Source organism: Numenius arquata, chromosome 5 (assembly GCF_964106895.1).
Source record: "Numenius arquata chromosome 5, bNumArq3.hap1.1, whole genome shotgun sequence".
Classification (NCBI taxonomy): domain Eukaryota; kingdom Metazoa; phylum Chordata; class Aves; order Charadriiformes; family Scolopacidae; genus Numenius; species Numenius arquata.
In genome coordinates, this window is record NC_133580.1 from 5,233,047 (window position 1) to 5,244,943 (window position 11,897).

The 11,897-nt window shown below is 57.7% G+C and overlaps 1 protein-coding gene across 1 annotated transcript; it reads right to left on the reverse strand.

Moving 5' to 3' along the window:
• Positions 1-1,280: 1,280 nt before the first annotated feature.
• GLA (galactosidase alpha) lies at positions 1,281-6,215 on the reverse strand. Its single transcript, XM_074147181.1, has 7 exons — positions 6,046-6,215; positions 5,589-5,763; positions 5,200-5,377; positions 3,613-3,704; positions 2,524-2,685; positions 1,749-1,946; positions 1,281-1,544 (listed from the first exon to the last, which is right to left on the reverse strand). Exons 1-7 carry the CDS (start codon positions 6,213-6,215, stop codon positions 1,281-1,283), a joined length of 1,239 nt encoding a protein of 412 aa, XP_074003282.1.
• Positions 6,216-11,897: the final 5,682 nt, after the last annotated feature.

The window sequence follows — 11,897 nt, forward strand, 5'->3', positions numbered from 1 at the left end:
TGTAGTGGAAATAGAGCTGGAGGATGGAGAAATAACTCTCCACATCTTTAAAGGGACTGAGAGGACTCGGTTACCAAATTAACAGAACTTGTATTTTTGCTTATTTGGAACCGGCTGATGGGGTTGGTGTTTTCAAACTCCTGCTGCTTAAGCTGTTGGCAGCAGTGGCTTTAGTCTTTGCCTGTGAGATGGACTGTACAGCTGCATCGCGTCAGCTTTACTGAGCGCTGTTTGTAGTAATTGTGACAAATTTCACAAGAACTTAGTGACTTGAACAAGCTGGCCCGTTTTCTAAAACCCATTTTAATTTCAGATACCATGCTGTACTCCCGTACAGTGGAACTAAGAAAAAGCTTGGCCTTTTTAAGGGACGTTTTAATCAAAGTGCTTAATCACAGAAATAAGAACAAATCAAGATATCCTGATTGTGCAGTAGTCGGAAGAGAACATACTTGTACATAACAGTTGCACAAGCGATTAAGTATCCATCCCTGGTCTCAGAAGGACCCATGTTATTCAACCTAAAGGCTACTGCCAGCAGTGGAAGGCAAGCACACGAGTATTTCTGGAAGGCAGCTCACTGAGGAAGGGGACCCCAGTGGCCCCATGAAGGATGGAGAGGGATCTGTCATTTAAAGGGAAGTGACAGCCACTGGTGAGATGACTTCTGGGGTAAGGAGAAACCCTCAAAAGCCAAGTCCTAAAGCATGATACTTAATCACATTTATAGTAAGTAGGCAGTTGTCAAGAAAGGAGTTGCTAAGAAGTGTGGTGATTTAGGTCAATCCCTGAGTTGTCAGAAGGTGCAAGTAGATGTCCACGCTCTGAGGGAGTGTTTGGTTTCTTCAGCAGGAGCAGCTTTTCTTGTTCTCAGACTGTGTGCCCTGGCCTGGCAAAGCAAGAGCAGGGCAGCCAGGGTGTATTTCCCTATTGTCCCTGAAATGCCCAAGGAAAACTAAGGCATGTATCCTTTGCATTTCTTTGGTCGGTAGTGGCAGTGGGCTGGTGCCCTTATGGCCCCTTGGAGAAGGAGTTAGGTGAGATGTCAGAGAAAGCGTAAATAGAAGAGAAGCAGCGCCCCTTTCTCTGTTACCTCTTGGTGATGGAGTGATGGGTACTTGTCACGTTAGGCTGAAGGTTCAAAGTCCATGTAGAAGCACACAGGTAGTGAATGGGGAGGAGAGGACAAAGGCACCCTGCTTGGAGGAGGGAGACAGGCTTCTCATGACAAGAAGTCCGGACAGAGTCTGAAGCTTATGAAAAGATTGTCTTTGTGCCTCCTATAGAACCGCTACTTTGAGCAGCACAGTGCCTGTAGGGTTCACCTCCACGCTCAGGGAGGAGACCCAGCTGTAAACGCCCCAGTCCCTGCTGGCTGGCAGGACCTGCCGGATGGAGCATGCTGGGTTGCAGGCCAGCCCGTTGCCGAGGAAGCTGAGGGAGAAGGTGAAGTTCTGGGGTCCCCCAATCTCCTGGTGGTTCAGCACCGCCACGGCATAGGCTCGGCCAGACAGGGGCCGCTCCCACAGCTCGAAGTTCTTGTCCTGCCAAGGAGAAAATAAACCCAGGGCTTACGTTAGGGGAGGCAGAATGATGGTCTCTGTCCCTGTCTGTTTAAGCAGGCCCGCTGGCCTCCTGTTCCCAAACCCTAAGCACTCCTCTATACCCTGTGTGCACCCAGTGTCCCCTTTCTGAGGAGACTGGCTGCCTATGCCCCACATTGCACCCCCAGCCTGGTCTTGCCGTACCGTGGTGATTTGGTAGCCCTGCTTGCCCAGCGGATCCTGGTTGATGGCGATCACCTCTTTGTTCTGGAGCAGCCACTTGGCCTCAGGACTAATGTGCCGCAGGTCGTTGGACATGAAGAGGGGAGCTGCCATAATAGCCCACATTGCCATCTGAGTCACCGACTGGTCCCAGCTCAGCCCAAAGTTTCCAATCACCAGCTGTGATAAGAAAACAAAAATGCCTGGTAACGCTGCCTGCCAAGGAGAAACTGGGCCACCAACCTGAGCACTGGTAAATGACAGGATGCTGAGGGTGGGACCCCTATCTGGGGACTGGTTAGATAGGCTGAGCACCAGGAGCAGGACCAGATGGTTGGGAAAATCAAGGCATGATTAGTGTGGCAATTTAGGATGAACCACTGGTAGAGGTAAAGAAGGATCCTAACTGGCTAGGCAGTGTTCAAGAATGTGCTTTTGGATGCAGCTATTCCTTCCTTGCGATGCTGGAACGCAGCCTGGCACCCAGGGGTTTTCCCTCTGGTGGGAGATCAGCACTTTGGAGACTGTCTCCCACCACCACGCCTGTGTTCTGAACTGGCACTGCTTGTAGAGGCTGCTTTACAGAGACAGCGCTTCCTCAGTACCTTCTGTAGCTGTAGTTCTCTTTCTCTCTCATCAGATTCCTAATCCTAGAGCCCCATCAGAGCCCTTCTCCTGATTCTCTTCCTCCCCTTCTCACCCTACCGCCAAGGACAGGGGCTGCTGCCGCAGGGGAGGTGGGTGTTGCTCTACTTGCCATGTCAGGATCGTTCCAGCCCCCTGGCCCAGCTATCTTCACAATGCTGTCCTGGTGAAGTGCTGTCCAGTCCAAGATACTCTTGATGCTTCTCCAGGAATCGTAGACATCAAAAAAGTTCCTCCAGTGATTGCAGTACTGTTTGATCTCTGTGTAATTGGGCTGCCAAAATAATGAGCATGATTAGCCAGAGAGCCTGACTGTACAGGAACAAGACCATACACAAGGCTAGACTGGATCAGGGATAATTTGGGGAGAACTATGATAACGCCTTCCATCACCGCTGATCTGGATAATCAAGTATGTTTTGGTTCCCTAGGATGCCTTTTGCCCAGTAACTCCAGTCTGCCACACTCCAGACACCACTATTGCTTCCCTTGGGAGAACAGTTGTGGCCACCTAGTTCTGTTAGAAAATTCCTTTGAGCGCTATTTTACTGAAGGTGTGACAGGGCCATTGGGATTAAACTGTGACATCCCAGTAATTACTGCCATTTCTTGGGTTTACACCCTTTGGTGACTAATGCATTTAACTCCCAGTGGGAGGGAATGGCAGTATCCTGTTGTGGTGGCACAGGGGAAGCCAGCTATGGGATGGAGAGCAATGTGTCACCCGTGGACCCTGGCTGGCAGAAATCTGTTGGTAAACAATGTAGAGAACTCCTATGAGATAAGCTGTCCTAAAATCTCTCTCCTGGTCCCTAGAGGTGACTGTTAAGGCTGAACCTGCAGCACTCTGCCTCCAGGAGGAACAATGCCAAGCTATCCGCTAGCTCTGTGTGTTTGCATTGCCAGTGTTTTGTTGCTTGGTTTCTTGGAGACAGAAAGCAGATGGATACTGCTGTGTTCTTTGGCACGCTCCACCTGGGCTGTGCCTTCATGCTTGCAGGAACCTACGGGAATTCCCTTCAGCAGAGTAATGACTTGCCTCAGGTATACTTGAGGGCTCTAAAGTGGTTTTTTTCCAGCTTACAGCCTTGTTCTGTCAGACCACAGAGCAGCAAGTTTCTCAGGAGGCCGTTTTGCACTTCGTGCTTTTGTGTTCTTCCCACTTTCAGCCCCAGGATAAGACTTGAGAAACACTCCTTACCTGCTGCACAGGCCTCAAGTAGAAAGGCCACTCACAGGAGTACACAATGCTCCTTCCAGTCCTGTTCAGGGCCAGAGACATGCGCCTGTAACCTAAAGGAAGAGGGCAGGCAGAGGTTACACAAATCTCCTTGGTCAGAGGAACTAATCCAATGTCACAGGTTCAAGTTTCAGTTCAACTTTTGCAAAATCAAGGCTGAAGCACCACAGGGACAGGGGAGCTTATGGTTTGCAGCCAGTTTCCTGCCTCCCAAGGACAGGAGAGCTTCCTCACAGCGTTGCTACAGGTCACAGGCAGGTTTATTGCTCTGAGACTGCTGATCTCTTTGTACAGACAGCCGTGGGTAGAGGCTGTGGTTTTGCTGTGTGGCATTTTTCCCTCCAGATCTCTGGGAAATACAAGTTGGTATCTATCAAGCTGCTGGGTACGGCTTCGCTGGCTAACGTTGCAGGAGTATGTTCTTATGAGGCATTTGCGCCATATGGACTGGGCAGGAATTCAAAAGCACTAGCTTTTTCCTGTCCTTGTCCCCAGACAGCCCTTTTAAGTCCCTTTTAATCAGCAGAGAGAAAGAAATGCTTGCTTTCTCCCCTGGAACTGCTTCAACACAACCAGATTCTATCTATCTGGGTTACACATATGATCCAATGAGAGCTTTCAGCTCAGCTGTCACTCACGGTACTGAGCCGTGCTCCTGGCTGCGGCAGCTGGCATATGCCCCACCAACTGCTTTCCATGGGATTGTCACTTGGGCATGTTCTCCCTGGCAGCCAGAGCCAGGACCGCCTGCAGGATCCCTGCTGACCGTGCCGGCAGCCAGAGTCCAGTCAAGAGAAAACCACCTTCTGAATTGCATCCTTCTTCCCCCAAATCTGCTCCGGTGGCACTGGGATTTGCTTGTGCTTGCAGAGACTCCGTAGCCAAGTCCTGCTCGGCACAGCGAGCTACTGAAGCTTTCAGCTGCTGACTTGCCAGCCTGCGTGCCAGTAACTTCTGAACTGGGATTTACACTGGGGTGCTTTAAACTCAAAACCCCAGTAGGATTTTCAAGCCAGAATTCCCTTCATTTATTTTTTTTTCCCATTAAAAGCTCCGATAACTGCCCTTTTTACAGCTGACGCAAGCTGTTTCTAGCTTCAAGCTGATGCGCGTTGACGTGGCCTCACCAAAGGGATTAAGGGTTGAGTGTGTGAAACGCTGTGAGCTCTCCAGGAGAGGCACGGCAGAAGGGCAAAGCCTCTGCTGCGTTAAGAGCTTGCACAGAGAAGCCCCCAGAGCACCCAGCCCGTGTTTCCCTGCTCAGCACGATGCGGTCTCTGGTGTGAGGGAGCTGCTTTTTCAAGCTGTGTGCACCAGTGGAAAGCTCCAGGAGGCTGAGCAGGTAAAAAAAAAAAAAAAACAACACTTGGACCAGCAACGCTCGCTACCTTGGGCTTGGGAACAGAGTCTCGTACCTGCTTTTGTAAGCAAATCCCTTAAATGAGTACGCTCGGGGAAAAGCAACTCCCTGGAGCCCAACCCTGGGCCTAGAATTGCTGCTCTCTGCAGGATATTCCCACCGCAGTGCTCTCTCCGGCCCTCCCCTACCTTCTGCCAGCAGCTCCAGCGTGCCAGAGTCGCAGCCGTCGAACTTGAGCAGGTCCACGCCCCAGGAGGCGAACGTCTGGGCGTCCAGCTCGTAGTGGTCGTAACTGCCGGGGAAGCCGGCGCACGTCTTGTTCCCGACGTCGCTGTAGATTCCCAGCTTCAGCCCCTTGGAGTGCACCTGCAGAAAGCGAAGCGGGGACGGGGGCGGCCCTGAGGCAGGAGGAAGGGGGGCTGGGCTGGCAAGGGAAGGAGAACCCCGCTCTGGCAGGCAGGGCCTCAGCGCAGCAGCTATGGGGGGGCCATTTTCCACCCGGCCTTCCCTCTCCTGCCCTGTTCCCGGCGGGGTTGTGGGTCGGGTCCCCCCATTACCTACGGCGGGTGGCACTCACGTAGTCGGCCAGCCTGCGGATCCCGCTGGGGAAGCGTTTTGGATCAGCCTGGAGCCTGCCGTGTTCATCCCGCCCCGGGGCCATCCAGCAGTCGTCGATGCAGACGTACTCGTAACCCGCCTCCCTCCAGCCCTCCGTCGCCATCACGTCGGCCATCTCCACGAAGAGCCGTTCGCTGGGCGCGGGAAAGAAAGCGGAGAAGGTGGCGGCCTGAATTCTAACCACCGACACGGCAACCGGGCCGCCCTTCCGCCGAGGGGCCGGCCCGCCCGGTAGCACACGAAGGGCAGAGGCGGGGGGGCAAGGCCCTGCAGCCGCCTGGCTCTCCGCCCTGGCACAGGGAAGGCACACCGGGTGCCAGTGCCGCAGAGCATCGCACCGGTCCGGCTGTCACCTCCGGCGCCGGTACCTGGGCTCCCCTACGGGCCCGTACCCCCCGCGGCACCCCCGCCGGTACCTGACGCAGCGGTGCGGGTCGGTGGCGCAGTCGGTACGGCAGAGGAAGCGCTCCCAGTGCAGCCAGCCCATCGGCGGCGTCCGCGCCAGCCCGTTGTCCAGCGCCAGCGTCGCCGCCGCGGCCACCGCCGCCGCCAGGGCCCAGCGCAGCACCCGCCGCACGGCCGCCATGGCCGCCCACCAGCCGCCGCGGCGACGGGCGGTCCGACCCACCAATCGCCGCGCCGCGCCCGCCGCCCCTCCGCCAATCCCGGGTGGCGGGGCGTCACCGCGGCCCGCCCTCTCTCCCGGCGGTCACGTGGGGAGGGGAGGTGAGGGTCACGTGAGCGAGGCGGAAGGGCATATGGCGGCGGGGGCGACGCCCGGTGTGGCTGGGGCTCGGCAGGGGTCGTTTGCCCGGTGTCTGCCGTGGGCAGGGCCGACCCTTCCCGGCTGCCGCGCCGAGGTCCCCGTGAGGCGCTTGGGAGCTGCCCCCGGGCCGAGAGCCTCCTCGCCGCTGCTGGGACCGGTCCCGCAGCAGCGCGGGGGCGGGGTGTGGGGGGACTCGGGGCTGCCGTGGGCAGCGGGGCGGTGGGTTTGTGCGTGCTCCGCCGTGTCGGCGCTGACCGTATGAGCACGGGGTCCTGCGGGGGGCGGGGGTTGTTCCCCCACGGGCCCGGGGCTTGGTTTTGGCTCCGGTCTTCAGCCTTGCCTCAAAGCCTCCTGCGAGCGGCCCCTGAGTGAACCCTCCGACGGCACCTTCCTCCTCGGAGCGCCGCCTTCCCCCTCTTCTCCTTCCTCCTCTGTCACCTCAACCCTCTTAACACCCCTGGGTGCCTTCGGCCCTCTGAGACACACTGCCGGCTTCATCTCCTTGACCCTGGCAGCTTGTCCAGCATCAGTGGAGGAGGAGGAGGGGTTTGGTGTTACAGCGCTTCTTTAGACGACAGTCTCGCAGCCATCTTGTCCTGGCTGCACGGTGTGTGCGGAGCCCAGGGCTGTCGTGTCCCTCGGCTGTGCTGAGGAGCCGGCGGGGTCTCTGCCGTGAGCTCAGGGTGTTTTATGGCACTGTAGGCTGGGAGGTAGGGAAGGGGAATGGGGTCTCTGCAGAGCCTGACTCTCCTCTTGCAGGGATCCGAGGAGCAGAGTGAAGCCTGGGGCTGGATCCAGCGCTGGCAAGAGGCCAATGCGGAGCGTGGGGTATGGCCAGGCTTTTCATAGAATCATAGAATGGTTTGGGTTGGAAGGGACCTTAAAGATCATCGAGTTCCAACCCCCCTGCCATGGGCAGGGACACCTCCCACTAGAGCAGGTTGCTCAGAGCCCCATCCAGCCTGGCCTTAAACACTTCCAGGGATGGGGCAGCCACAGCTTCCCTGGGCAACCTGTTCCAGTGTCTCACCACCCTCACAGTAAAGAATTTCCTCCTGATACCTAGTCTAAATCTCCCCTCTTCCAATTTAAAACCATTACCCCTTGTCCTGTCACTACACTTCCTGACAAAGAGTCCCTCTCCGGCTCTCCTGGAGGCTCCCTTCAGATATTGGAAGGCTGCTATGAGGTCTCCCCGGAGCCTTCTCTTCTCCAGGCTGAACAACCCCAGCTCTCTCAGCCTGTCTTCATAGGAGAGGTGCTCCATCCCTCTGTTTTCGTGGCCCTCCGCTGGACCCATTCCAACAGGTCCCTGTCCTTCCTGTGTTGAGGACTCCAAAGCTGGACACAGTACCCACTCTACCTCCTTGTGGGGATCCCTGATGGGCTGGGTCCAGCCTGCCTCTGCCTGGGGTGCCTGTTCCCACCCACATCTTTGCACTCAAAGATTGTACCCTCAAACGAGCTCAGCCATGAGAATAAGTTATAATCACTGGGCATTGCCCTGTTTGCGCCAGTAAAACCCGCTTGGCTGGGGGGTGAGATGAGAACCTCTGGGAAAGGGCAATGCTGGTGTCAGAAGAACCCAGGGAGCTGTAAGGGGCACCTGCATCCCAGTCAGCGTCTCTGAGATGAGGCCCAGATTTAATCCCTGGAATTTTTGGGGGAATTTTGCAGGAATTGCACAGCTGCGAGCACCACTGGGCCTCATCCTGCCGGAGGTATCGGCATTGGCAGCGTGTGTGGACTGTCGGGGAGGCATGGAGGCTCTCGCTGCCAAGGGACCAGTGAGAAATGGGAAATGAGGAGCCGAGTCTTCATCTCCCCCAGGGCTGGACCAGCCCCTGCAGCCTCGCTGGAGCTCTCGTCGTGGGGCCTCACCACAGCAGGAGGAGGAGGGGAGCAGGATGGGACCACTGCAGGGCCAGGGCTGCCACAGCGATGGGCTCTGGGTGCCGCTGGTGCGCGGGGCCATCGAGACGTCTCGCTAGGTGTCCTCCCATCCCTGCTCTGGCGCATCCAGGGAACAAAAGCTCTTCAGAGCCTCTGGTCTGATAATTGCTCCTTGTTTCAGTGTCGGCGTCCTCCCCCTGCCCCTTGAGAAGCCTTTGCGCTTCAGCCCCTCAAAGTCGGACAAAACAAGCCACTTTGAGGGCTGGAAAACCTCATCGCTTTGTTTTTTTTCTTGTGCAAAACCACAGCCCGGAGCCGGGCAGTTATCCCATATTCCCAGGGCTTGGGAGTGCTGCAGGGCTGATCCCTGCATGTACCCGGGCTCCAGCCCTCCCTCGCTGCCCCTTCCTGAGTGTCCTGCCTGCCCCCCACACTCCTGGCAGTACCTGACCCACCTCCCCGTGGGCTGGGGAGCATGTGGGGTGCCCAGTGGTCTCCACGTGCTGGCTGGCTTCCCTCGAGCGATGTAGGCTGGTCCCAAAGCGATGCTGGGAGGGTGGTGGATGTGGCCGTGGGGGCATGGAGTTTGGCGGGGCACCAACGAGGCCCTTCTGAGGGGGTGGAGGTGATGGGCTGTGGTGTGATGCTGCAGCTGAGATGGCAGGAGTGCCCTGGGGGGCAAAGTGCCCCTTGGCTCTTGGGCTTCTCTCTCCAGGGGCGGGGGAAGCTGTGCTGAGGGCTGGGGTTCACGCTGCCTGAACACCCGACGCTCGGAACTTCCCTGTGGTGGAAGGATCGTGCCCTCACAGGGCTGGCCTCAGTGGGTCTCTGGTCCTGTGAGGGCTCCATGCGCTGTGGCATGGTCAGATCCCAGCAGGGCTCGCTGCCAGTCCAGCTCCTGGTGCTTTCCTCGTGCCTCAGTTTCCCCACTTGTAAGTAGTAGCACTGGCCCGCTGAGGACTGTCTGGCTGACTTTGGAGCTGGATATTTTCTTTAAAAAAAAAAATCGATGCCTGGGCAAAGTGTGAAGGGTGCTGAGTGCTCAGAGCCCTGGCAGGGCTGTCACTTGTTCTTGCTGCATTGAACTCACCTGGCTCCAAACCTGATGTCCCAAACAGCGTGGGATGAGCTGTCCTGCGGGCATCAGTCCATCCAGACAGGGCGGTTTGCTAAACCTCTGGCAGTCGGTGTTGTCCCAAGGCAGCTCCAGGCTCTGGGTGCAGGCAAGAGGTGCTGGTGGGGTGACAGAGCCCTGGAACAGGCTGCCCAGGGAGGTTGTGGAGTCCCCTTCTCTGGAGATTTTCAAGACCCGCCTGGATGCAGTCCTGAGTAATGTGCTCTGGGCAACCCTGCTTTGGCTGGGAGTTGGACTAGATGATCTCTAGAAGGTCCCTTCCAACTCCAACAATTCCATGATTCCGTGGGGGAGGTGGGGAGGAAGGGAAGGTTTGGCACCCCAATGCCACCATGCACAGCAGCAGAGCTCAGCTCCGGCAGGATCAGGCCCTCTGTGGTTGGTGGAGGGTGGGGGCTAACTGCCATGCTGTTGCAGTGCCCAGCCAAGGGCACGTTTCCTCAGCCTCATGCAGGCACCCTTTGGGGCTGGCAAGTGGCCGTGCTGCCCCAAACCTGTGTGTGCCCATGGCTGCTCAGCCCTGGCTGTGCCATTGGCACAGTGCCGATGATGCTCATTTTACTGTCTGGGAATCCTATTAACCTGGTGTAACTCCACTAACTTCCATTTAAACCAGCAATTAACTTGGCTGTGGTTGTTGTTCCTGTACCCACTGCTGCTTCCCGTGGTGGCTGGGACGTGTTCCCCAATGCACAGCCTCATGTAGGAAAAGGAAAGCCAATTCCAACCAAAGGCTGTGGACTTTTCTGGGGGATGGAGCCACCTGGGCTGACCCCTGGACACATTGTGACCTGTGGGAGAGCACAGGGTTCAGCATCCCCAGCCTGGCCTCTGCCGCTGTCCCCAGGATGTGAGGGACCAGCTGGAGCTGCGTGCTGGAGGGCAGTGACAGCCCTACAGCTGTGCGGGTGTCCCAGTGGCTCCAAGTCCAAACTGGGCTGCTGGGAGAACCAGAGTGAGGAGCTGAAACTGCTTCCAGGGACACCTGAGCCACAAGGGGCTGTGGGGCAGCACTCCCCTCATGCCTTTGCTAGCTCAGTGCCAGCAGAGCCCCCCTCGCCTCGCCACGACCAGTGCGTGGGACCCGGGAGCTTTAGCTTAAGAAGGATGTGTTGGGTTTTTACCATTTTCGTTTTTCTGGGACTCGTTGGTTCCCGGAGCTGGGTGGCTCAGGGCTGACTGCAGCGTTTATCTCCAAGCAGACAGCGGGTGCCCAGGCCTGACATTCATCAAGGGAGAGAAAGAGCAGGGAGTGAAGAAACTGGACACACCGCGCTGGCATGAAACATCTCCCCGCTCTCCCCTTGGCTGCGTCCTCTCTAGGTTTGGGGTGGGGGCAGGAGCAAGACCTCAGAGGGGTTTGATTTGTCCCATCTAAAGATCAACCCCAGCACCGCATCGGTGTGGGTGCACCTCGCTTTCTCTCCTCCCCGCCGCAGAAGACCCCCATGGGGCCGGGCGGGCGACGGGGCTGTGAGGTACCAACAGAGACGGTCTGTGAAACTTGGCCGGGAGGACAGAGGGGAGATTGATGTTTGCTTGGGCGCTCGGCCCTCAGCTGTGGGCTCTGCCTGCCCCCGCGCCAGCTGGGGACAAAAGCGCCGGCCCCGGGTGGCACTGCAGGGCTGGCGTAAGCCCCCCGGGACAGCTGGCAGCTTTGTAAGGCTGGCGCCTGCCCAGCGAGCCATTGCGAAGGGGCCGCGCGGGGAGGCTCGCCCGTCGGGATGCTCGCCCATGTTCGGGTGTCTGAGCTCCACTGCAGAGGCGGAGACCCCCACCCCGGCCCCACATCTGCCCCATCTTGGGTCCTGTCCCCTGGCCAAGCCTGACTGGGGTGGAAAGGAGCTGAGGTTACCACGGGGAGCACCCCACAGAGCTGGGGAGAAGAGGAGGGTGATGGGGTTTGGGGCTGGGAGCTCGCAGGTGGCTCGCACCCAGCCCTGCTGGCATCTCTCATGAAGGAGATAAAACCCGACAGTCACCCCCAATTATGTCGGCAAAATCGCCCGTGGAGGTAATGATACCTGGGTGTAATTGCAGCTCAGGGCTCCTGTCCCCACAGGGCTGTTGTACCCTTGTCCCCGTGTCCCTCCCACATGCAGAGGTCCCCGCCGGGAGCTGGAGCTGGCCGCAGGGTCCTCAGCAGAGACAAACCCCCAGCACACCACTGAAAATCCCAGAAAAGCTTTATTTGCGTAGGAAGATTGATGCTGTTTAAAAACCCACCGCTACTAGAGGGTGGCTTGGCTGCCCAGCTCCTGCGGGCACTGGCACCTCCCCGTTGGGCTCTGCCTCGAGGGTGCTGGGCGAGATGAGGAGACGAGGTGCTCCCCTTCCTCCGCCTCCGAATGGAGCCTCCCCAAAAACGAGTCTCGAAAGCCTGGCCTGGACACGCGGTGGGGCGCCGCGGGGAACCCCAGTGGGGAAGGCATGCATGGTGGTGGGATGGAGCTGGCTCAGCCCATCCTGGTGGG